The sequence below is a fragment of the Heteronotia binoei genome, chromosome 17, assembly GCF_032191835.1.
Source record: "Heteronotia binoei isolate CCM8104 ecotype False Entrance Well chromosome 17, APGP_CSIRO_Hbin_v1, whole genome shotgun sequence".
In the NCBI taxonomy this organism is placed as follows: domain Eukaryota; kingdom Metazoa; phylum Chordata; class Lepidosauria; order Squamata; family Gekkonidae; genus Heteronotia; species Heteronotia binoei.
Window position 1 is genome coordinate 51,329,425 of NC_083239.1, and position 25,957 is coordinate 51,355,381.

The 25,957-nt window shown below is 52.1% G+C and overlaps 1 protein-coding gene across 1 annotated transcript in view; it reads left to right on the forward strand.

Moving 5' to 3' along the window:
• SYMPK (symplekin scaffold protein) overlaps window positions 1-25,490 on the forward strand; it is a 34,984-nt gene extending 9,494 nt beyond the window's left edge. The window contains exons 8-26 of the mRNA XM_060257870.1: window positions 787-1,026; window positions 1,111-1,265; window positions 1,455-1,605; window positions 3,020-3,236; window positions 4,565-4,715; window positions 4,803-5,038; window positions 9,223-9,304; window positions 10,228-10,341; window positions 11,277-11,424; window positions 13,329-13,489; window positions 14,095-14,203; window positions 14,484-14,584; window positions 15,865-15,955; window positions 16,104-16,205; window positions 17,697-17,884; window positions 19,249-19,425; window positions 21,492-21,635; window positions 24,106-24,414; window positions 25,137-25,490. Coding sequence (XP_060113853.1) covers window positions 787-1,026; window positions 1,111-1,265; window positions 1,455-1,605; window positions 3,020-3,236; window positions 4,565-4,715; window positions 4,803-5,038; window positions 9,223-9,304; window positions 10,228-10,341; window positions 11,277-11,424; window positions 13,329-13,489; window positions 14,095-14,203; window positions 14,484-14,584; window positions 15,865-15,955; window positions 16,104-16,205; window positions 17,697-17,884; window positions 19,249-19,425; window positions 21,492-21,635; window positions 24,106-24,414; window positions 25,137-25,343 — 3,083 coding nt within the window. The 3' untranslated portion in view covers window positions 25,344-25,490. The remainder of the gene's footprint in view (window positions 1-786; window positions 1,027-1,110; window positions 1,266-1,454; window positions 1,606-3,019; window positions 3,237-4,564; window positions 4,716-4,802; window positions 5,039-9,222; window positions 9,305-10,227; window positions 10,342-11,276; window positions 11,425-13,328; window positions 13,490-14,094; window positions 14,204-14,483; window positions 14,585-15,864; window positions 15,956-16,103; window positions 16,206-17,696; window positions 17,885-19,248; window positions 19,426-21,491; window positions 21,636-24,105; window positions 24,415-25,136) is intronic.
• Window positions 25,491-25,957: the final 467 nt, after the last annotated feature.

Consider the following 25,957-nt stretch of genomic DNA (forward strand, 5'->3'; position numbering starts at 1 on the left):
AGGACCTTAGCCTGAGACTCTAGAGAGATGCTGCCAGTCTTGGTAGACCTTGATGGACGATGTCTGATTCCATATAAGGCAGCTTCATGTGTCTGTGGTAAAGACAGCTTTGCTAAAGCGCTCTTGATGAAGTGAGTTCTAATCCACAAAAGCTTCCGTCGCAATGAACCTGCTACGCCATGGGTGTCAAACTCATTTGTTATGAGAGCCGGATCTGACATAAATGAGATCTTGTTGGGCCGGGCCATGCGTGTATCTATTTAAGATTAGGTAGCAGAGGTATAAGCTTTATAAAGGACGCAGAGACAAGCCTTGAAAAGCAAACTGTTATGCAGGAAGCAAGAGAGAGGGAGAAGGAAGCAGATGCAGCCAGTCACTTGGGGGCCTGATAGGAGCCCTCTGGGGCCTGATTCGATCCCTGGGCCACATGTTTGACACCCCTGTGCTAAACCTTTAAGGTGCTTTGTACGTTGTGGCAACAAATAAATGTGGTTACTCCTTCTAGAATGAGAATGGGCAACTTCCGAGTTGGGCATTTTGAACAGATGAAGCTGCCTGATCCTGACTCAGGCCCTCGGTCCATCACGGTTGGTATTGTCTACTCAGACAGGCAGCAGCTCTGCAGGGTCTCAGGCAGAAGTCTTTCAATCACCTTCTGCTTGGTCCTTCTAACCGGGGTCTGAACCGGGGACAAGCAGATGGCTCTGTCACTGAGCCCCAGCTCCTCCTAGCTCTTCAGTGCTTTTGGGTGGCTTTCAATGCCTTGCGCTGTCCCTTTCTTGACAGCCAACCTCCCTCCGACGCTGGCCAAGTCCCAGGTCAGCAGCGTCCGGAAGAACCTCAAGCTCCACCTGCTGAGCGTGCTGAAACACCCGGCCTCCGTGGAGTTCCAGGCCCAGATCACCACCCTGCTGATGGACCTGGGGACGCAGCAGGCCGAGATCGCCCGCAACATGCCCAACCTGAAGGAGCTGCGCAAACGCCCGCGGGACGACAGCGACTCGGCCTCCAAGAAAATCAAGACCGGTGAGGAGGCGAGGGGAGGATGTCCGGGCTTTGGGGGCCTCGGATCAGTCGCTAAACGATGATAACCATCTCTCCTGGACGCAGAGCCGCCTCTCGGGGAGGACGACGAGGATAAGGACCTGGAGCAGGTGGCGGCCCCCACCCAGAAGCCCTCCACCCAACTCAGCGCGCAGTCGGACATTGACATAACGGCAGAGTTCTTGCAGCCCCTCCTGACTCCGGATAACGTGGCTAACCTGGTGAGTCTCCAGGGGCTGGGAAAGCAGCTCGCCGCTGTCTTTGCTCGGGGATTCGGCCGGGTGGGAAGCAGAAATGGCCTCGGATCTCTAAACGTGGAGGAGAGAAGCTTCCCGTTGTAGCAAAGCGGTTCCCCTGGGCAAGTCGCGTCCTTCCTGGCTCTTTTGATGCCAATTCCTCGCTGCCCCCAGGTGCTCATCAGCATGGTCTACCTGCCCGAGAACATGCCCGCTTCTTTCCAAGCGACCTACACGCCAGTGGAATCGGCTGGGACGGAGGTCCAGATCAAGCATCTCGCCCGGCTGATGGCCACCCAGATGACTGCGGCTGGGTTGGGACCAGGTACGTCTGTAGTCGCCAGGGGCTTCTGATGGTAGCCCCCGCCTCTGGCTTCCCAATGAAGAAAGGTGAAAGCTCTTGGGGCTCTATAGCTTGGAGAAATGTCGACTGAGGTTTACAAGATAGAGGTTTACACGATAGAGGTTTACAAGATTATGCATGGGATAAAGTAGAATCATAGAGTTGGAAGGGACCTCCAGAGTCATCTAGTCCAACCCTCTGCACAGTGCAGGAAACTCACAAATCCCTCCCCCTAAATTCACAGGATCCTCCTTGCTGTCAGATGGCCATCTAGCCTCTGTCTAAGAACCTCCAAGGAAGGACAGCCCACCGCCTCCCGAGGAAGCCTGTTCGACTGAGGAACCGTTCTAACGGTCAGGAAGTTCTTACTAATGTTGAGCTGGAGCCTCTTTGGATTTAATGGGTTGAAGTTAAATCAAAAGAGTTTCCGGCTCAACATTAGAAAGAACTTCGTGACTGTTAGAGCAATTCCTCAGGACTCACCCGTTGTTGCAAAGTAGAGAAAGAAGTACTTTTCTCCCTTTCTCACAATACAAAGAACTCATGGCTACTCCATGAAATTGCTGAGCAGTCAGGTTAGAATGAATAAAAGGAAGTCCTTCTTCCCCGAAAGGGTGATTAACACGTGGAATTCACTGCCACAGGAGGTGGCAGTGGCTGCAAGCATAGCCAGCTTTAAGAGGGGACTAGATAAGCATATGGAGCAGAGGTCCATCAGTGGCTATTAGCCACAGGGTATTGATGGAACTCTCTGTCCGGGGCAGTGATGCTCTGTATTCTGGGTGCTTGGGGGGGGCACAGTGGGAGGGCTTCTAATGTCCCTCTTGATGGCACTTGGGTTTTTTTGGCCACTGTGTGACACAGAGTGTTGGACTGGATGGGCCATTGGCCTGATCCAACATGGCTTCTCTTATGTTCTTATGTGACACAGAGTGTTGGGCTGGAGGGGCCATTGTCCTGATCCAACATGGCTTCTCTTATTTTCTTATGTGACACAGAGTGTTGGACTGGATGGGCCATTGGCCTGATCCAACAGGGCTTCTCTTATGTTCTTATGTGGCACAGAGTGTTGGACTGGATGGGCCATTGGCCTGATCCAACATGGCTTCTCTTATGTTCTTATGTGACACAGAGTGTTGGACTGGATGGGCCATTGGCCTGATCCAGCATGGCCTCTCTTATGTTCTTATGATGCCTCTTGCTTACGAGTTTTCTTTTTTGTCACTGGCCAGTGAGGAAAAGTTTGGAACTGGTGACTGTGGTCTGGGTGGATTTGACATACTGTTGCAGACGTGCCGTTGGATGGATCGTTTTCTCCCGTGGGGGTGACACTGCAGTGACAGCAGGGGGCGAGGTTCCGTTTACCAAACGAACCCTCTTGTTCCCTGCCCCGTAGGCGTGGAGCAGATCAAACAGGCCAAGGAAGAGGTCAAAGAAGAAAAACTCCTGAAGCCGGAAAGCGTGTTGATCAAGAGGCGCTTGTCCGCTCTCAACCCGGGCCAGGCCATCTCGGTGGTGGGGGCTCCAGGTATTTCGGTCCCTGTCGTCGCAGAGCTGGGGGCACCGCAGGCCAAACGGCGGCCGGAACCCATCATCCCAGCCACCCAGCCCAGGTGAGAGACCATCCCCTTGAGAGGGGAAGAGGAGTTTTCTTAGTGCAGCCTCAGCGGGGCTGACCTTCAAGAAGACCTGAGGGGCTGCACAGGGGCAAGTGCTGGGAGCAATCAAATGTAAAGGGGAGGGGATTCCTCTGACCCTCCCCCCCCCCACCAAGTATTCTGGCAGCTTCTACTTCCAGTGGCCAGAAGTTCACTGGATATGTGAGGTCAGAGGCCCCCAACTTTTTTGAGCCTGTGGACTCCTTTGGAGTTTTGACACAGTCACCTTCAGTCTCACAGTGAAGATCCTTCTGCTACAATGGCAGCTGCTGCCCGAGCAGTGTCTTTAAAGATCTTCACACGCTACTGAATCGCCAGTGGCCAATCAGATGCCTTGAAGAAGACAACCGTAGATTTATACCCCGCCCTTCTCTCTGAATCAGAGTCGCAGAACGGCTCACAATCTCCTTTACCTTCCCCCTCACCAACAGACACCCTGCGAGGTGGGTGGGGCTGAGAGAACTCTGACAGAAGCTGCCCTTTCAAGGACAGCTCTGCAAGAGCTGTGGCTGACCCAAGGCTATTCCAGCGGGTGCAAGTGGAGGAGTGGGGAATCAAACCCGGTTCTCCCAGATAAAGAGTCCGCACACTTCACCACTACACCAAACTGGCTGGGATAAAGCTGCTCAAGGCCCTGCCCACTTTCTGAAAACCCTTGGCAGCTGCCAGGAAAGATGTCAGTGGGTGCTCTGGTGGCACCATGTTGGGGACCCCTGCGTTAGGTTGTGCTGCTTCCAGCTTTCGTGACAGTCATTGCATAGACCTGCCAGAACCATTAACAAGCTGTGCTGTCTGTCATGTGCCAAGGCCTGGCAGCACCTTGCTGCTTTGGATTGGGTCCTCCTTCCTTGCGTGCCTCCTCTGGAGTACCGGTCGGTCTTCAGAGGCTGATCTTTTTTTATGGCTTTTGGGGGGGGGCAGGGATGCTCTGTCTTCTTGGTGCTTGGGGGGGCAACAGTGGGAGGGATTCTAGTGTCCTGGCCCCACTGATGGACCTCCTGATGGCACCTGGGTTTTTTGGCCACTTTGTGACACAGTGTTGGACTGGATGGGCCATTGGCCTAATCCAACAGGGCTTCTCTTACGTTCTTATGTCTGGGGCAGTGATGCTCTGTATTCTTGGTGCTTGGGAGGGGGGACACAGTGGGAGGGCTTCTAATGTCCTGGCCCCACTGATGGACCTCCTGATGGCACCTGGGTTTTTTGGCCACTGTGTGACACAGTGTTGGACTGGATGGGCCACTGGCCTGATCCAACAGGGCTTCTCTTATGTTCTACATCAGATTGGTGGGCGCCAGCGGCCGCAAGAAAATATTCCGTCTGAGCGATGTGATCAAGCCTCTGACGGACGCCCAGATGGACAAGCTCAAGCTGTCTTCCGTGAAGCGGATCCTGCGCTCTGAGAAGGCGGTGGCCTGTAGCGGCGCAGCCCACGTAAGCGGCCTGAAACGTCCCCCGATCGTGGGCACCTTGTGGGGGGGTTGCTGCAGCCTCCTCCTCGCTCCTTTCCTCTTCCGGCAGGCACGAGTGAAGATCCTCTCGTCCCTGGTGACTCAGTTCGAGGTGCCCCTGAAGAGCGAGGTCCTCTCCTTCATCTTGGACGACATCCGCAACCGGCTGGATCTGGCTTTCGCCTGGCTCTACCAGGAGTACAACGCCTACCTTACCAACTACCCCTCGGGCTCCCTTAACAACTACGACGAATGTCTCATCGGCCTGCTCTCGGGGCTGCAGGAGAAGCCGGACCAAAAGGACGGGTGGGTCTGGGCCTGTACGGGGAAGGGTGGGGTTGGGACAGGACACAAAGGGCTCCCTTTTGCTTGGTGGATAGGAGCTGCCCTAGGAAAACATTGAGCGTGTGGCACTGCCTTATACCTCGTGACATCCACTGGTCCCTCTAGGCCAGCACTGCCTGCTGTGATTGGCGGAAGCCCTTCAGTCTACAGATAAAACCGCTGAGAGACACCATCAATTTTAAACAACCAGACAGTGTAATCTAGAGGTCAGTGGTGTTCTGACCAAGCTTGCACATAGAACTTCAAACAGACAAGTTGCTGCTGTTGTTCGGGTCGCACAGTCGAGTCCGACTCTTTGCGACCCCCTGGACAAAGTCACGCCAGGCCCTCCTGTCTTCCACCATCCTCCGAAGTCTGCTCAAATTCGTGTTTGTTACATCAGTAACGCTGTCCAGCCATCTCATCTTCTGCCGTCCCCTTCTTCTTTTGCCTTCTGTCTTTCCCAGCATCAGAATCTTCTCCAGGGAGTGCTCCCTTCTCATTGGGTGGCCAAAGTATTTGAGCTTCAGCTTCAGCATCTGACCTTCCAGTGAACAGTCTGGGTTGATCTCCCTTATTTGACTGATTTGACTGATTTGATCTTCTTGCAGTCCAAGGGACTCTCAAGATTCTTCTCCAGCACCACATTTCAAAAGCATCTATTCTGCGCTCGACCTTCCTTATGGTCCAGCTCTCACAGTCATGCATTACTAATGGGAATACCATTGCTTTGACTATACGGACTTTTGTTGGCAGGATGATGTCTCTACTTTTTATTATACTGCCCAGGTTCGCCATAGCTGTCCTCCCAAGGAGCAAACGTCTTTTAATTTCATGGCTACAGTCACCTCTCATGGATTGCTGCCTTGTCGTGGCGAGAGGGCTTGCGCGGTTCAATGAGGCCACCCAAGATGGACAGGCCACAGCTGAGAAACCAGACTAAATGTGATCCTCTGGAGAAGGAAATGGCAAACCACTCCAGTATCCTTGCCAAGAAAACCCCATGAACAGAAACAAACAGACAAGAGCATTTAGCAAAAAGACATTCACAGAAGACAGTTCAAAAGCAGTCTTTTCAATCACAAAGGAGTAACAATATTCCAGTATTTAGTTCATAGAACTAAAAGAAGCCCTTCCAAAGACGTCTGTTCTAGATATCAAGACGTTTCATCTGTCTTTCTTCAGTTTGGAGGCTTATTTATCACTGGAACCCAATCTTTAAACTACATTCACAGGAGACCAACAAGGTTCATAATATGTCTGTTAGATTTCCCGGTTCTCCAGACGTGTTCTGAACCTTGTTGGTCTCCTGTGAATGCATTGTAAAGATTGGGTTCCAGTGATAACTAAGCCGCCAAACTGAAGAAAGATGGATGAAATGTCATCTAGAACAGACGTCTTTGGAAGGGCTTCTTTTAGTTCTATGAACTAAATACTGGAATATTGTCACTCCTTTGTGATTGGAAAGACTGTTTTTAAACTGTCTTCTGTGAATGTCTTTTTGCTACATGCTCTTGTCTATTTGAAGTTCTATGTGCAAGCTTGGTCAGAACACCACGAACCTCTACATTACACTGTCTTGTTTAAAATGTATGGTGTCTCTTAGTGGTTTTTTAATATACACAGCTGTACGCTAAGATCCTATAGTTTTGCTTCAGTCTTTACAGGCAGAAGTGCGTCCTGTACCAAGAACTCAGGCTCTTCCCCTGAAATATAATATAGGAACCTGCCATACTGAATCAGACCATGGGTCCATGAGGGTCAGTCTTGTCTACTCAGACTGACAGCAGCTCTCCAGGGTCTCAAGCTGAGGTCTTTCCCATTATTTCCTGCCTGGTCGTTTGAACTGAAAATGTGGGGGATTGAACCTGGGACCTTCTGCGTGCCAAGCAGAGGCTCCACCACTGAGCTACAGCCCCACTTCATGGCTTTCCAGAGTCTCAGGCCAAGGTCTTTCCCATCCCCTTCTACCTGGTCCTTTTAACTGAAGATGCCGGGGATTGAACTGGGGACCTCCTACGTGCCAAGCAGAGGCTCCACCACTGAGCTACAGCCCCACTTCATGGCTCTCCAGGGTCTCAGGCTGAGGTCTTTCCCATCACCTCCTGCCTGGCCCTTTTAACTGGAGATGGCAGGGATTGATCCTGGGACCTTCTGCATGCCGGGCAAATGCTCTACCACTGAGCTACAGCCCTACTTCATGGCTTTCCAGAGTCTCAGGCCAAGGTCTTTCCCATCCCCTCCTGCCTGGTCCTTTGAACTGGAGATGCTGGGGATCGAACCTGGGACCTTCTGCGTGCCAAGCAGGTGCTCATCCACTGCTCTTCCTCATATCAAGTCAGACTTGGGTATAGCATACTCTGGCAGCATCCATTCCAGGTTATCTGGCAGAGAAACTGCTTTCCCAACGCTTACTACTCAGTATCAAGGCAAAATGCCAGGGATTGAATGTAGGACTGTGTGCAAAACAGAAGACGACTTCAGATTTATACCCCGCCCTTCTCTCTGAATCAGAGACTCAGAACGGCTTACAATCTCCTTTATCTTCTCCCGCCACAACAGACACCCTGTGAGGTGGGTGGGGCTGAGAGGGCTCTCACAGCAGCTGCCCTTTCAAGGACAACTGCCAGAGCTATGGCTGACCCAAGGCCATTCCAGCAGGTGCAAGTGGAGGAGCGGGGAATCAAACCCGGTTCTCCCAGATAAGAGTCTGCCCTTTCAAGGACAACCTCTGCCAGAGCTCTGGCTGACCCAAGGCCATTCCAGCAGGTGCAAGTGGAGGAGTGGGGAATCAAACCCGGTTCTCCCAGATAAGAGTCTGCCCTTTCAAGGACAACCTCTGCCAGAGCTCTGGCTGACCCAAGGCCATTCCAGCAGATGCAAGTGGAGGAGCGGGGAATCAAACCCGGTTCTCCCAGATAAGAGTCTGCCCTTTCAAGGACAACCTCTGCCAGAGCTCTGGCTGACCCAAGGCCATTTCAGCAGGTGCAAGTGGAGGAGTGGGGAATCAAACCCGGTTCTCCCAGATAAGAGTCTGCCCTTTCAAGGACAACCTCTGCCAGAGCTCTGGCTGACCCAAGGCCATTCCAGCAGGTGCAAGTGGAGGAGCGGGGAATCAAACCCGGTTCTCCCAGATAAGAGTCTGCCCTTTCAAGGACAACCTCTGCCAGAGCTCTGGCTGACCCAAGGCCATGCCAGCAGGTGCAAGTGGAGGAGTGGGGAATCAAACCCGGTTCTCCCAGATAAGAGTCTGCCCTTTCAAGGACAACCTCTGCCAGAGCTCTGGCTGACCCAAGGCCATTCCAGCAGGTGCAAGTGGAGGAGCGGGGAATCAAACCCGGTTCTCCCAGATAAGAGTCTGCCCTTTCAAGGACAACCTCTGCCAGAGCTCTGGCTGACCCAAGGCCATTCCAGCAGGTGCAAGTGGAGGAGCGGGGAATCAAACCCGGTTCTCCCAGATAAGAGTCTGCCCTTTCAAGGACAACCTCTGCCAGAGCTCTGGCTGACCCAAGGCCATTCCAGCAGGTGCAAGTGGAGGAGTGGGGAATCAAACCCGGTTCTCCCAGATCAGCGTCCGCGCACTTCACCACTACACCAAACTGTCTCTAGAGGAGGGCAGGGAGCCGTTCCTGTTGGCAGCAGAGGACGGGACTCACAATCAATGTTCCCTCTAAGTCACGGAGTCTTGTGAGCAAAAATTCTGCTTTGTGAGCAACTGGCATTAAAGTTGTGAGCTCCTGCATAAATTAGTATGCCCTGGGGCTGTTTTTCCTGAGCCAAGACAAAAATCTGTGAGCCGGAGGTCGCAAATCCGTGAGCTGGCTCACGCTAACTCAGCTTAGAGGGAACACTGCTAGCAATTATGGGTTAAATTATGTGCAGAAAGATACCAGCTGAATATTAGGTTCCCCCCCCCCCATGAGAATAGTTCGGCAGTGGACTTGTCTGCCTGGGGAGGTGGTGAGCCCCCCCTCACTGGCAGTCTTCAAGCAGCTGCTGGACAAACACTGGTCAGAGATGCTCCAGCCTGATCCTGCATTGAGCGGGGGGTTGGACAGATGGCCTCTGTATGGCCCCTTCCAACTCTACGATTCCAAGCTATGGCTGTGCATTTTAATGGAATGTTTTGGTGTCGCCTCCTGCCTCTCTGGTTCTACCCCTCACAGGATATTCACCAAGGTGGTCCTGGAGGCTCCGCTGATCACCGAGAGCGCCCTGGAAGTGATCCGGAAATACTGCGAAGACGAGGTTTGTCTCCCAAGAAGGTGATGTTTGGGGGTTCCGTGTTAAAGGGATTGCTGTAGCCTTGGGAGTTTGCACAGGAGCAAAGTCAGGGGCTGGTGCTGGCACGCTGAAAGTGAAGCATTTCAGGGTGACCAGACATGGCGTATCCCCTAGCACAGGGGTGTCAAACTCATTTGTTACGAGGGCTGGATCTGGCATAAATGAGACCTTGTTGGGCCAGGCCATGTCGGGTTGGGCCGAGCCACGTCAGGCTGGGCCATATTGAAGATTAGGTAGCAGAGATACAAATTTTATAAAGAACACAGACCAAACACAAATATATATATTTTTTAAAAACTTATGCTTAAAATGTTAGCGCTCACTGGTCTTAAAAATGCTTTCTTTGTATTTCTTTTATGGGAGCCAGGGAACTGGGTAAAGGAAGCTCTTGCTCTTTCCTTCCTTCCCCAGGGGACTGGGGGGTAGCCTCAACCAATAGAAGGAATTGAGGCTTGGCTCAGTAGCTCCGCTGTGCGATTGAGAGAGCCTGGCAAAGCAATCTATCCCTCCCCTCCTTCCTCCCCAAGGGAGAGGCCTCAGCCAATGGAGAAAACAGAGGTTTTGCTCTGTAGCTCCTGTGCAATTGAGCAAGCCTTGCAAAGCAAGCTGTTATGCAGAAGGAAACAGAGGGAGAAGGAAGCAGATGACAGCCAGTTGCTCGGGGGCCTGATAGGAGCCCTCTGGGGGCCTGATTTGGCCCCCGAGCTGCATGTTGGACATCCCTGCCATAGCATGTTAGCTATTTCTGATTCTGTGGAAGGCGCCTTGTTTTGCTACAGGCTGCACAATTTCAGTTGAGCTTCCCCCAAAGCCTGCAGCTTCCTCGAGAACACTCCTCCTTTGCAAAGCCCCGCGTGTGGTCAGAGGCCCTTGTGATTCTCTTGCAGAGTCGGACGTACCTGGGCATGTCAACGCTTCGAGACCTGATCTTCAAGCGCCCGTCTCGACAGTTCCAGTACCTGCACATTCTCCTCGACCTCAGCTCTCATGAGAAGGACAAGGTGAGGCTTAAATCCGCCTGGGCCTTGCAGCGGCACGCCAAGGGCCCAAACTGGCTTATCCGCAGCACAACCTGGCAGAGAAGTTACGAACTAGTCTGACTGACCAGCACTGTGCAGATTGCTTTTTGACATCTTGCTCTTACTTTAAAAACTGGGAGGGAGGCTCTGGTCCGTGTTCGCTGTGTGCTGGATTGCTGTTGCCCAGTTCAGTTGGGGCTGGTGCCCATTCAAGCTATGTGAAATTGCCTTTGACTGACTGGAAGGAATGCTCTGCTTAGCCCCGGGCAGGGCTTTTTTTTGAGCAGGAAAGCACAGGGACGCAGTTCCGGCTGGCTTTGTGCCAGGGGTGTGTGGCCTAATATGCAAATGAGTTCCTCCTGGACTTTCTCTATGAAAAAAGCCCTGGTCCTGTACATTCAAGTTGGCAGAATTGGGAGGGGGGCGGTCTTCTGCAGCTTGTTTCCAGAGATCTTTTTAAAGTGCAGACATTGGGACTGAACCAAGGAACTTCTGCATTGCAAAATGAGGACTCTTAAGCCATGGCCCCTCCAATTGAAATCTGACATAAATCCCTGGATCTCTATATTCAGACTTTTCCTGGGAAGCAATCGCCATCCAATTCTGTTATTTTCTTTCCTCTCTTGCTTGTTCACCCTCTCGTATCAGTTTTCAGCAATTTAATATTGGGTTACAGGGGAGGGTCCATGGCTCAGTGGTAGAACATCTGTTTGTTGGGCAGAAGGTCCCAGGTTCAACCCCCAGCATCTCCCGTTAAAAGAACTGGCAGTGGGTGATGTGAAAGACCTTTCTCTGCCTGAGACTCTGGAGAGAGAGCTGCTGCCAGACTGAGTAGACAATGCTGACTTGGATGAACCAAGGGTGGTCTGATTCAGCAGAAGGAAGCTTCACGGAAGCCGTCTCTTCCTGCCTCTCAGGTCCGCCAGCAGGCGCTGCTCTTCATCAAGCGGATGTACGAGAAAGATCAGCTGCGGGAGTACGTGGAGAAGTTTGCGCTCAACTACCTGCAGCTCCTGGTGCATCCCAACCCCCCCTCGGTCCTTTTTGGAGCAGACAAAGACACAGGTGACTCTCAAGGCTGGTGACTGGGGGGGGGAGTCCTTGGCCAGAAGTAGTAGAGGGACCCTCCACAACCAAACCATTCCTGTCTCCGCTTCACACATGAAATTGCTTCTTACCCTGAGACATTGCAAATAGTTGCATAAGGGTTTTTGTTCCCATGTAGGAACAAACCTGCCCTTCCTTAGACATCTGTCGCTTCTTGTGTGTGCTCGTCATGTTCGTTAAGAACAGAAGAGAAGCCATGTTGGATCAGGCCAGTGGCCCATCCGGTCCAACACTCTGTGTCACAAAGTGGCCAAAAAACCCAGGTGCCACCAGGAGGTCCATCAGTGGGGCCAGGACACTAGAAGCCCTCCCACTGTGCCCGCCAAGCACCAAGAAGACAGAGCATCACTTGCCCCAGACAGAAGAACATAAGAGAAGCCTTGTTGGATCAGGCAGTGGCCCATCCGGTCCAATATTCTGTGTCACACAGTGGCCAAAAAACCCAGGTACCATCAGGAGGTCCATCAGTGGGGCCAGGACACTAGAAGCCCTCCCACTGTTGCCCCTCCCCCCAAGCACCAAGAATACAGAGTATCACTTGCATTCAAGGAGCACGGAGGCTGGATTTCAGACACTGTAAAGAAGCCATAGTTTTTCACAATACGAGTGGCCCTGAATTCCTCAAGTTCACAAACTGGCACAGAGCTGGACTCAGTTCTCAGTTCAGGAATTCTTCATTCTAACCACAATTTGTGATATCTGAAGTTAAGATTGATTTCGCTTCCCAGTTTTAGGGCAAAAAACCAAACCTCTGTTTCTTGAACGCATCTGAATATGTGGTTAGGTCAAAGATCTCCTAAACCAGGGGATCTTCAATCATGGCTCTATGTAGAGATTGGAGGAGAGGGAAGAAGATGATATTGGATTTATATCCTGCCCTATACTCCGTGGCATAGTGTGTTAAAGCTGCAGGACTGCAGTCCTAAGCTCTGTTCACGGCCTGAGTTCGATCCCCGGCGGAAGCTGGTTTTCAGGTAGCTGGCTCGAGATTGACTCAGCCTTCCGAGGTGGGTAAAATGAGTACCCAGCTTGCTGGAGGGGAAAGTGTAAAAGACTGGGGAAGGCAATGGCAAACCACCCCGTAAGAAGTCTGCCGTGAAAACGTGAAAGCAACGTCACCCCAGAGTCGGAAACGACTGGTGCTTGCACAGGGGACCTTTCCTATACTCTGAATCTCAGAGTGATCACAGTCTCCTTTACCTTCCTCCCCCCACAACAGAAACCCTGTGAGGTAGGTAGGGCTGAGAGAGCTCTGACAGAAGCTGCCCTTTCAAGGACAACTCCTGCGAGAGCTCTGGCTAACCCAAGGCCATTCCAGCAGGTGCAAGTGGAGGAGTGGGGAATCAAACCCGGTTCTCCCAGATAAGAGTACGCACACTGAACCACTACACCAAATTGGCTCTCCAGTCAGAAGTCCCAACTGGCTTGTTCATGATGCCTGAATCCAACCTCAGCATCACCAGAATCGCTGATCCAATATCCAGCTGTCTCGCTTTCTTCCCAATGCGCAAGACGTCATAGCGCCGTGTTCTTGTTTCTTTCTGCTGCTGGGAGATGAAGCATTTTTCCTTCCGTCTCCTGCAAGTGTAGGATCTGCTTAAACGGGATGGAAATCCTAGCAGGTGCTTTTAAAATCTAGGTGGGGCTGGGTGGATTCTGCCCAAGAAATGCTTTCCTCCCTCTGAGCTCTCGGTCACCCAATTGCCGCCTTCCTTCCCGCTGAATGCCATCCTATATCGTACAGAATTAGCGCCAAATTGTTTAAACTGTTTTAAATCGTTTGTTTTAATGTTTCATTTAACTGTTTTCATTGTTGTTCTGTTGTGCTGGTGAGCTGTTCTGAGCCTTCTTTTGCCTTGCAGAGGTGGCCGCCCCTTGGACAGAGGAGACCATCAAGCAGTGCCTCTACCTCTACCTGGCCCTGCTTCCCCAGAACCACAAGCTGATCCACGAGCTGGCGTCTGTCTACACCGAGGCCATCGCTGACATCAAGCGCACCGTCCTCAGGGTTATCGAGCAGCCGGTGAGCAGGGAACAGCTTCCCCTTCCCCATGCTCTAGGCCAGGGATGCCGAACTCATTTGCTATGAGGGCCGGATCTGACATAAATGAGACCTTGTCGGGCCGGGCCATGCGTGTATCTATTCAAAGTTAGGTAGCAGAGATATGAACTTTACGAAGGACACACGCGCATACATGCTTAAAACGTTAGCACTCGTTGGTCTTAAAGGGGCTCGTTTTGCATTTCTCCCGTGGGATCCAGGAAACTCTGGCTCTTTCCTTCCTTCCCCAGGGAACAGGGGAGGGAGGGGCCTCAGCCAATAGAAGGGAGAGAGGCTTGGCTCAGTAGCTCTGCTGTGCAATTGAGAGCCCGGCAAAGCAAGCTCTTCCTCCCCGAGGGAGGAGCCTCAGCCAATGGAGAAAACAGAGGCTTTGCTCTGTAGCTCCTTGCAAAGCAAGCTGTGATGCAGAAGGAAGCAAGAGAGGGAGAAGAAAGCAGATGACAGCCAGTTGCTCGGGGGAACCTGATATGGCCCCCAGGCCGCATGTTTGACAACCCTGGTATAGACAGCCGGGCCTGTATTTCCCCCCACCCCACCCAATTGACCTTCTTCCAAACATCCTCCAGATCCGTGGGATGGGAATGAATTCCCCAGAGCTGCTGCTTCTGGTTGAGAATTGCCCCAAGGGGGCAGAGACCCTCGTGACCCGTTGCCTGCACAGCCTAACGGATAAAGGTAGGAGGAAATCTTGCTGTGTTTCTTCATTAGTGCTTCCTACGCAATGGCCCAGACCCCTGGGCTCTGCAGCTCCATACAAGCTTTCTCTTTTGGTACATACTGGGTAGGGGACTATACTGAATTCTTGGAGGCTGCCTGAACGAGGCAGCGGGAGTTCCATTGTGTGTAGAAAGAGAGTTTTCCTCCTTTCTCTTAAAAGAAAATCCCCTGGGATTTGGAAGCACCCAGTGTGCTTGAGGTCCTAACTCTGCAGTCCGATTTGTTTCTCCTCCCTCAGTTCCCCCATCTCCAGAGCTGGTGAAGCGAGTTCGAGACCTGTACCACAAGAGGCTCCCGGATGTCCGGTTTCTTATTCCTGTCCTCAGTGGCTTGGAAAAGGTACTCAGGGGGTTTGGGGGAAGGAATAAGCTGGCCTTTTGATCCCAAACTCTCCAGCTTTTGTTTGGCTTGTGCTTCCATCCAAACTTGCCTTGCGATACAGAGTATATTGAACTCTGTATCATGCCAAGTATACTGAATTCCTCTGAATGACAAAGAAACATCTGTAAGTTTAGGTCTTCATGATTCCCTAGTGGGAGGTCTCAAAACATATCAGGGATTTATGCAGGGGGGTTTTTTGTAGCAGGGATTTATGCAGGGGGTTTTTTTTGTAACGGGGTTGCATATTAGGCCGCAGACTCCTGATGTAGCCAATCCTCCAAGAGTTTACAGTAGACCCTGTAAGAAAAGCCCTGCAAGTTCTTGAAGGATTGGCTACATCAGGGGTGTGTGGCCTAATATGCAAAGGAGTTCCTGCTACAAAAAAAGCCCTGGATTTATGCCATTTTTTTTTAAGTCACTTATTTTGCTCTGCACATCTTTAGGCCTCAGCTGCTTTTCTCTTTCTTTTAGTGCAGCCCCCTTTCCCTACACTGGCTGCTGCTGCTTCCATTTCAAGTCTTTTTAGCTCAGATTTTTTATCTGCTGCCGGGGTGGGGTGAAGAATGAAGGAACAACAGCTGATAGAAATGCACATGAGGGTTTGCTTTTAGGTATTACACAGCAATGGCCAATGTGCTGAGGCCCACAGAGTCTCTAGGACGGACTGAAGAAGTAGAGAAAGCTCCGCTGCATGAAAAGGCAGCCCAGGTTTTGCTGTAGTGGTATAGTGGTTAAATGTGTGGACTCTTATCTGGGAGAACCGGGTTTGATTCCCCACTCCTCCACTTGCAGCTGCTGGAATGGCCTTGGGTCAGCCATTGCTATCGCAAGAGTCGTCCTTGAAAGGGCAGCTTCTGGGAGAGCTCTCTCAGCCCTACCCACCTCATAGGGTGTCTATTTTGGGGGGGAAGAAGATAAAGGAGATTATGAGCCACTCTGAGATTCAGAGTGGGGGGCGGGGTATAAATCTACGGTTGTCTTCTTCTTCTTCTTCTGCCAGTCGTTTCTGAGGGGCTGTGGGGCAAAGGCTGCCTTTTCTTGGCGAACGGGGACAGCAGAGAAACGTGTCGATGTCGAAACAAATCTGAACAGCTAGATTTGACTCCCAAGAGCACCCGACAGACCAACAAGATTTCCACGAGTTGTGGAATCGAATCGAGCTGTTCTGCTGCACCCCAGCATTCCCAGCCTCTCAAAGAAACAGACCTTGAGTTTCTTCTCTGCCTCCTTCCTTGCAGAAAGAAGTGATCCAGGCTCTGCCCAAGCTCATCAAACTGAATCCCATCGTCGTGAAAGAGGTTTTCAACCGCCTGTTGGGAACACAGCATGGTAAGGGGGGGGGGGGGGGGGCAGACCCACTCAGAGGGGGGGGGGATCACAAGCTGGGTTGAGAGGAGGGGGGAAGAGATTGGTTTTGGAGGGGGTGGGCAGTGTGGCTGCCCACACTGACGCTTCTTCCTTGCTGTCACGGCAACAGGTGAAGGCAACTCGCCCGTTTCCCCGCTGAATCCCGGCGAGCTGTTGATCGCCCTCCACAACATCGATTCCACCAAGTGCGACATGAAGTCCATCATCAAAGGTAAGGCTGCTGGGAAGGGGGCGTGCCTCTCCCTTAGCTGTTGAGACGCGGATGCTGCAGCTCCGAACCATGGGATTGTCTTCCATGGAATGGAATCAGTTGTCTCGAATGTCCAATATTGCTGGCTTCTTCGGCTGCAGGTATTGTATTCTTCCACTCTTGTTGTCCCCAAAGCAACATCCACAGACAAAATTCTCATTTCTCAGCGGGTGACTCATTTGAGGATGGCACATGGGTTAGAGCAGGGATGTCGGACTCATCTGTTATGAGGGCCAGATCTGATATAAATGAGGCCATGTCGGGCCTAATCTATTTAAGATTAGGTAGCAGAGATGTAAACTTTTTAAAGGACACGGACAAACACGACAAAAAAAAAACTCACCTTAAAATAAAACGTGCTTAAAACATTAGCACTCGTTGGTCTTAAAGATGCTTTCTTTGTAATTAAGAACATAAGAGAAGCCATGTTGGATCAGGCCAATGTCCCATCCAGTCCAACACTCTGTGTCACATAAGAACATAAGAGACGCCATGTTGGATCAGGCCAATGGCCCATCCAGTCCAACACTCCGTGTCACATAAGAACATAAGAGAAGCCATGTTGGATCAGGCCAATGGCCCATCCAGTCCAACACTCCGTGTCACATAAGAACATAAGAGAAGCCACGTTGGATCAAGCCAATGGCCCATCCAGTCCAACACTCTGTGTCACATAAGAACATAAGAGAAGCCACGTTGGATCAAGCCAATGGCCCATCCAGTCCAACACTCTGTGTCACATAAGAACATAAGAGAAGCCATATTGGATCAGGCCAATGGCTCATCCAGTCCAACACTCTGTGTCACATAAGAACATAAGGGAAGCCATGCTGGATCAAGCTAATGGCCCATCCAGTCCAACACTCTGTGTCACACAGTGGCCAATATATGTTTGTGTGTATACACACACACACACATATACATACATACACACACACATATATATATACACATACATACTGTGGCTAATAGCCACTGATGGACCTCTGCTCCGTATTTTCATTTTTATTCTCCCAGGGGATCCAGGGAACTGGGCAAAGGAAGCTCTGACTCTTTCCCTCCCTCCCCAGGGGACCAGGAGGGGGAGAAGCCTCAGCCAATGGAGAAAATTGAGGTTTTGCTCTGAGCAAGCCTTGTAAAGCAAGCTGAGATGAAGAAGGAAGCAAGAGAGAGGGAGAAGGAAGCAGACAAGAGCCAGTTGCTCAGAGGCCTGATAGGAGCCCTCCGAGGGCCTGGTTTGGCCCCCGGGCCACATGTGTTGACACCCCTGGGTTGGAGTCCTTAACGTATGTGCATTCACTTGGGACAAAGACTTTTGAGTCCTTTTTCTCCCTCTCAACCGGCCAGCGACTTAGACAGTGCTCTCTTGTGGCTTTTTCTCCCCTCGGGGTCACTGTTGTTAGCCCCCCTCCTCTGGGCCTTCAGCCGACCTTTCCGTTTCCTCATCTGCAGCCACCAACCTGTGCTTTGCTGAGCGCAATGTCTACACCTCCGAGGTCCTGGCCGTGGTGATGCAGCAGCTGATGGAGCAGAGCCCGCTGCCCATGCTCCTCATGCGGACGGTGATCCAGTCGCTGACGATGTACCCGCGCCTCGGCGGCTTCGTCATGAACATCCTTTCCCGCCTCATCTTGAAGCAGGTGGGGAAGGGGGCCAGACGGGGCCCCGTTACTTCCACCCAGCATCCTTTGCTGCCCGTCTGCCCAGCACACGGTCTCTGGGATATCGGGGCTTCCTGAGCCATGCCGATACCCTCCCAGAAAGGAACGCTTTGCCAGATAGAACAGGGCGGGTGTCTTGCGTCTCCTAGGCAGTTCGTTTCCAGAAGCGGGAGGTTTGGATCGCTGCCCAAGGGACCGAGGGGTGCCGAGTTTCGGTAGCTTTGTAAAAACAGTTGGACAAATTCTGTCCATTGCATTGTCATCCCGCCTTTCCTCTGAAGTGTTGCTAGTTTGTCTTTTCTGCATTTCCTCTCCACAGCTGCTGTGCTAGGCTGTAGCAGGCCCACAGTGCCCTAGAAAATGAAAAACAATTGGGCAGGGGGTTAAGTTGGGTCTTCCCAGGTCACAGCCTGTCCCACTAACAGCTCTGATTTTGTACAGGAAATATGTCAGTGGCTATTAGCTTCATTCAAGAGCTCCGGTGGTGCAGAGTGGTAAAGCTGCAGTACTGCGGTCCTAAGCTCTGCTCACAACCTGAGTTTGATCCTGGTGGAAGCTGGGTTCAGGTCGCCGGCTTAAGGTTGGCTCAGCCTCCCATCCTTCCGAGGTTGATAAAATGAGTCCCCAGCTTGCTGGGGGGAAAGCGTAGATGACTGGGGAAGGCAATGGCAAACCACCCCGTGAAAAGTCTGTGAAAACGTTGTGATGAGACATCACCCCAGAGTCAGAAACGACTGGTGCTTGCACAGGGGACTACCTTTACCTTTTTTTATTAGCCTCATTGAGAAAGGAAAAAGGAAAGGTCCCCTGTGCAAGCACCAGTCGTTTCCGACGCTGGGGTGACGTTGCTTTCACAACGTTTTCACGGCAGACTTTTTACGGGGCGGTTTGCCATTGCCTTCCCCAGTCTTTTACACTTTCCCCCCAGCAAGCTGGGTCCTCATTTGACCGACCTCGGAAGGATGGAAGGCTACCTGAACCAGCTTTCGCTGGGATCGAACTCAGGTCGTGAGCAGAGAGTTCAGATCGCAGCGCTGCAGTACTGCCGCTTTACCACTCTGCGCCACAAGGCTGCTCTCATCGAGAAAACCAGACAATAAGTGAAAGAACGAGTAGAACGAAAGAACGAGTATTAAGAGATCTGACAAGATGACTCGAACCTCCACGTTCAGCAACTGCCTACCTTTGAGTACCAAACACAATTGCCTTAGCTGTCCACTGCTGGGAAGGCACCCCTGAACTAGATAGGCTTTGGACTCATTTTGCAAGGCAGTTCCTATTTAGAGGGTGGGGCGGGCCATGAGCGAGGGGACAGGATTTCACCTCTCCGCTTCCCTCCCCAGGTGTGGAAGTACCCCAAGGTGTGGGAGGGCTTCATCAAGTGCTGCCAGCGGACCAAGCCCCAGTCCTTCCAAGTCATCCTCCAGCTGCCTCCGCAGCAGCTCAACGCCGTCTTTGAGAAATGCCCGGAGCTGCGGGAGCCCCTGCTGGCCCACGTCCGCTCCTTCACCCCGCACCAGGTAGGGGCTAGAATGGCTGTGCCGAAACCACAGAGCGCGTGGTCCTCCAGGGTGCAGAGTGGAAGGATGCTTCAAGAAAGATGCGTGGTGGGTGGGAGACCACCAAGAAGGTGCAGGGTCCTTGTACAGCAGATCTCGTCACATTTCTTGCCTTCAAAGCCCCATGGGGTCGCTGTAACTTGATAGCACTTTTCACCATCGCCACTGAAGCACCGTGTCTCAAATGTATTGGAGGGAGGGATTTAAGTGGGGAGATGAACTGCTATTTGGATCAGAACCGCTACAGAGCCAGTTTGGTGGAGTGGTTAAGTGTGTGGACTCTTTTCTGGGAGAACCGGGCTTCATTCCCCACCCCTCCACTGGCACCTGCTGGAATGGCCTTGGGTCAGCCATAGCTCTCTCTCACACACACACACACACAGCTCTCTCTCACACACACACACACTCTGTGGCTAATAGCCACTGATGGACCTCTGCTCCATATTTTTATCTAACCCCCTCTTGAAGGTGGCCATGCTTGTGGCCACCACCACCTCCTGTGGCAGTGAATTCCACATGTTAATCACCCTTTGGGTGAAGAAGTACTTCCTTTTATCCGTTTTAACCTGTCTGCTCAGCAATTTCATCGAATGCCCACGAGTTCTCGAATTGTGAGAAAGGGAGAAAAGTACTTCTTTCTCTACTTTCTCCATCCCATGCATTATCTTGTAAACCTCTATCATGTCACCCCTCAGTCGACGTTTCTCCAAGCTAAAGAGCCCTAAGCGTTTCAACCTTTCTTCATAGGGAAGGTGTTCCAGCCCTTTAATCATTCTAATTGCCCTTTTCTGAACTTTCTCCAATGCTATAATATCCTTTTTGAGGTGCGGCGACCAGAACTGCACACAGTACTCCAAATGAGACCGCACCATCGATTTATACAGGGGCATTATGATACCGGCTGATTTGTTTTCAATTCCCTTCCTAATAATTCCCAGCATGGCGTTGGCCTTTTTTATTGCAAATGCACACTGTCTTGACATTTTCAGTGAGTTATCTACCACGACCCCAAGATCTCTCTCATGGTCAGTCTCTGCCAGTTCACACCCCATCAACTTGTATTTGTAGCTGGGATTCTTGGCCCCAATGTGCATTACTTTACACTTGGCCACATTGAACCGCATCTGCCACGTTGACGCCCACTCACCCAGCCTCAACAGATCCCTTTGGAGTTCCTCACAATCCTTCACTTACACCTGCTGGAATGGCCTTGAATTAGCCATAGCTCTCGCTGAGTTGTCCTCTTGTCATGATCCCGGGCCGAGCGAGGCCTACAGGCCCCAGGGAAGCTTGCTTAGGAGTTACTGGGAAAAGCCTACATCTCCCAGGATCCCTTCTGTCCCTCTGATTGGGTAGTGAGGGCTTTGGAGGGAAACGGGCCCAGAGAGGGGTGGGAGCCTGAGAAGAGAATATAAAGGCCAAGCCCAGGAAATGGGAGCTCTTTTCCTAGGTGGCAGAGCTGAGGAAGAGCTGCTGCCAGGGAGAGACCCTCACCCTGCGAGGTAGGGTGAGTAGAAGAAGAAGTAGTGGTTAAGTGTGCGGACTCTTATCTGGGAGAACCGGATTTGATTCCCCACTCCTCCACTTGCATTTGCTGGGATGGCATTGGGTCAGCCATAGCTCTCGCAGAGGTTGTCCTTGAAAGGGCAGCTGCTGGGAGAGCCCTCTCCAGCCCCACCCACCTCACAGGGTGTCTATTGTGGGGGGAGAAGCTATAGGAGATCGTAAGCCGCTCTGAGTCTCTGATTCAGAGAGAAGGGCGGGGTATAAATCTGCAGTCGTCATCTTCTACTTTGGTAGCTCCTTGCGCAGTGGGAGTAGTAGAAGTAGTTGGTTTTTATTCCATTTTCTCTAACTCAAAGTGGCTTACAGTCGCCTTCCCTTCCTCCCCCCACAACAGGCACCTTGTGAGGTAAGTCCTCGTTCTTAACCACTACGCCACGCTGACTGTAGGCCCCTTTTGCAGCAGCGCGTGTCGGTCTTGATGTCTGTAATAAGGCTGGTGCTCTCTGCTTCTCCTCCCCCAGCAAGCCCACGTCCCCAACTCCACAATGGCCATCCTGGAAGCCAGCGGCAAGCAAGACCTGGAAGGGAAAGACCTGCAGCTGCTGGAGGAAGTGAAGAGCACGGCTCCACCCAGGAATAGCAAGGCGCTGAGGAGAGAGAGAGAGGTTGGAGCATGCAGGGGGGGGGGGGCGCTCTGGCTTCAGTGCAATGGATGCATGCACATTTTGGGGGAGGGTGCTTGGAAATACGAGTGGGGAAGGATTTCTGGGAGGGTGTGTGTTGTGGGGGGTATTTCAACCCAAAGTTTGCAAGTGGAAGTTTTTTGTAAAGAAAATGCAGTGACTCCTGGTGTTGGGGAACCCGCAGCTGGTATATGGTTGCAGAATTTGGTGGGCGATAGGGTGAAGCCGGACTCTGGAGGCCTGGTATCAGTGCCAGCCGCAGAAGATGCGGTTTCTTTGCAATATCCATAAGTCCCAGGAAATTTTACATAGGAAGGAATAATATTTATCTTACCAGATTGAGAAATGTAGGGCTGGTGAAAGGGGGAGAAGCGCCCCTCAAACCGGGGACACCTGATACTGCTCTGATGGATTGAGAGTCCAATTCAGTATAAGGCAGTATCCGGTGTCAGGATTGGCAGTGGCTCCCCAGGGTCTCAGGCAGGGGTCTTTCCCATCATCTCCTGCCTGGTCCTTTAACTGGAGATGCTGGGGACTGAACCTGGGACCTTCTGCATGCCAAGCAGAGGCTCTACCACTGAGTCACAGCCCCACTTCATGGCTCCCCAGGGTCTCAGGCTGAGGTCTTTCCCATCACCTCCTGCCGGGTCCTTTGAACTGGAGATGCCGAGGATTGAACCTGGAACCTTCTGCGTGTCGAGCAGAGATTCTGCCACCGAGCTACAGCCCCTTCTAAACAGCATTAGACATGTGAAGCTGTCTTATACTGAATCAGACCCTTGGTCCACAGGCCCGTAGCTACAGTGGGGCCCGGGGAGCATAGGCCATTGCATTCGACCCCCCCCTTCCATCTATATGGTCCCTCCGTTGGAGGGCCTCCGATTTGTCCCCTTTGCTCACCGCCACTCGCTGCTGCACTGAAGAAGTGCATTTCTTTTGTAAGATCTCCACCTCCTGCAACTTGGGCACCTTGCAGGTACAGTTTGTGATCTCAGCAGTGAGCACAGCAAAGTCCTGTTCGTAGTTCTTGAAGGCAGATGTCATTTTGGGCCCCGCAGCCCCCTCCCCCCACCTAGAATTTTCTCCCCTGGGCTCCCCCACCTAAAAATTTTGGTTACGGGCCTCTTGGTCCATCAAGCTTAGTACTGTCTACGGGGGGGGGGGGGGTCTTACCAATTGCTGCCACCACTCTGGATTAAGGGTCTCCCTTGAGAAGGCCCAGAGTACCCTCCCAAGCCCTTCAGGCCTCCCTTAGCTTAAGCGAAATAATGGGCGTGAGGACCAGGCAGAGTTAACAACAAGGGGGGGGGAAAGGTTTATTTTAGAAGCTCAGTGCAATATAACAAGCAAGGTGCATAAAACAGCAAAAGGGTGAAGGGAAAAATAACCAAATGCCCTAACACATCTAAACTTACTGTCTCAGTCAGACCTGGGCCTACTGAGAGCCAGTTTAGTGTAGTGGTTAAGTGCGTGAACTCTTTTCTGGGAGAACCGGGTTTGATTCCCCACTCCTCTACTTGCACCTGCTGAGATGGCCTTGGGTCAGCCATAGCTTTCATAGAAGCTGTCCTTGAAAGGGCAGCTGCTATAAAAGCACTCTCAGCCCCAATTACCTCACAGGGTGTTTGTTGGGGGGGCGGGGGAAGGTAGAGGAGATTGTGACCGCTCTAAGATTCAGAGTATAGGGCAGGATATGAAGAAGAAGATATTGGATTTATATCCTGCCCTCCACTCCGAAGAGTCTCAGAGCGGCTCAAAATCTCCTTTACCTTCCTCCCCCACAACAGACACCCTGTGAGGTGGGTGGGGCTGAGAGGGTTCTCACAGCAGCTGCCCTTTCAAGGACAACCTCTGTGAGAAGGATGGCTGACCCAAGGCCATCCCAGCAGGTGCAAGTGGAGGAGTGGGGAATCAAACCCGGTTCTCCCAGATAAGAGTCCGCACACTTAACCACTACATCATCATCTTCTACTCACCCTACCTCACAGGGTGAGGGTCTCTCCCTGGCAGCAGCTCTTCCTCAGCTCTGCCTCCTAGGAAAAGAACCCCCATTTCCTGGGCTTGGCCTTTATATTCTCTTCCCAGGCTCCCACCCCTCTCTGGGCCTGTTTCCCTCCAAAGCCCTCACTACCCAATCAGAGGACAGAGGGGATCCTGGGAGATGTGGGCTTTTCCCAGTAACTCCTAAGCAGGCTTCCCTGGGGCCTGCAGGCCTCGCTCGGCCCAGGATCACGACAAGAGGTCTTTCCCATCGTCTCCTGCCTGGTCCTTTTAACTGGAGACGCTGGCAGGAATTGAACCTGGGACCTTCTGCAGGCCAAGGAGATTCTTTACCACTGAGGCACAGCTCCTCACACTGGGGCACTAGGCCTGAATGAGCCACGATTTGGGAGGGTTGTGTGTGTGTCTTTTTGCCAAACCTGACTGAATCCTTTCTCTCCCCACCCCCCAGGAGGAAGCAGAGCCCCACCCCCTCCTGCCTCGAGTGTCTCAGGACATGATTGCCCTGCGCTTGGCCCAAGAGAAGGCCCTCAAGCGCCAGCTGGAAGAGGAGCAGAAGCTGAAGCAGCAGCAGCAGCCGCCCCGCCCGGCGGCCCCGCCCACTCCCCTTCCCGCCGCCGAGGGGCCCGCGGACTTCCGGGAGGAAGTTCCGGAGGTGGAGACTCCCACCATTTTCATCAGCATGCAGGAGGAAGAGGAGAGCTTCGGGGCAGACAGCTCTCTGCTGGATTCCAGCCTGGAGGGGACCTGGCCCACAAAGGTAACTCTGCTCAGGTGCTGCCAGTCAAGGGGACATCAGTCTCCTTCCCGCACAGCTGCAGAAGGCGTCTGTCTTTGGTTGTGGGAGTTCCCTGCCAGAAGCAGCGGGGGATGCTGTGCGTGCCAGCTCAGATGGGCTGGCCTGGGAAGTCAGCTAGATAACCAGGCCAGGTTCCCTCTGGCTGAGCTGCCGCCGAGTCGAACTTGAAACTATTTAAATTTTATATATGTTGAAACCTTTATTAGGCATTTGTTCATAAGAATCCAGATAAGAGGAAATAGGAGGCGATAGGCGGGTCACCGCACCTCTAAAAAGATATTATAGCATTGGGAAAAGGGCAACTAGAATGATTCAAGGGTTGGAACACTTTCCCTACGAAGAAAGGTTAAAACGCCTGGGGCTTTTTAGCTTGGAGAAACGTCGACTGCGGGGTGACAGGATATACTTGGAAAATCTTGTCGGTCTGCAAGGTGCAGCTGGACTTGAGCTGTTAATAAATGCTGTTTGGACCCTACTTAGAGATGCTTGTGTGTAAACTCACCACCGTTGTCATTATATGTATTTTTTTGTTTGAATTGATTTTTAAAAACCCTCGGAGGAAGGGAGGCATAAAAAAACCAGACGGGCAAATGCACCTTGGAACAGCGTTGCCCGGTTGGAGGAGGGCTGTGTTCACGCGGGGAGTTTTTCCCCTTCCTGACTCTTCCCCGGTTTCTCCCTAGGAGCTGCAGAGCAAGGAAGGCGGAGCTAGCAGCAGCAGCAGCTCGGATGAGGGATCGGCCGCCAAGCCAGCTCCGGCCAAGCAGGGAACCCCTTCCCCGGAGGAGCCAGCGAAGGAGGCGCAGGTGGCCGACCCGAGCTCACCCACCCCGGAGGAGGAGGAGACAGCAAAACCCACTTCGGAAGAAGAAGAGAAAGCAGAGAGCTGAGGCTTCGTTAGAGCAGAGGCCCCCAAGTGTCGATGGGAGAGAGACTTTGGAAGATGGGGAAGTGGTTGGGTCAGAAAGAGAAAATTGCAATCGCAAGAGAGAAGTTAAGTCTTAGGTTTCTAAAATAAAGAACCTTAGAGCCTCTCAGAGCAGGGTGCTTCTGTTCAGATTCTTTTTGTTCTAACTCCTACTCAACTCCCAACCTTGGTTTGTGAGCAGAACTTAGTTTTTTGTTCAAAATTTCTCTAGGGCAGTGTCTCCCACCCTTTTTGGCACCAGGGACCGGTTTTGGGGAAGAGTTTTTCCACGGACAGTTTTGCCTTCCATTACATGGGCAGAATCTTTCCTGATAAGGGCTGTTGGCAAACCTCTCAGACAGTACCACTGAGGGTAAAACATTAAGTCTCCCTAATGCAAAAGAGTGGCGTAATTGGGGTGACGTAAACTGGGGAAGGGGGGTGGGAGTGCTGGCAATTTTGCTATCTCAGGCTGCCCCCCCCCCACCTGCACTCTGTCCCTGCCCCAAGGGGCTGCTGGACTTTAGCTGTTAATAAATGTTGTTTGGAACCTACTTATAGATGCTTGTGTGTAGACTCACCACCCTTGTCATTATA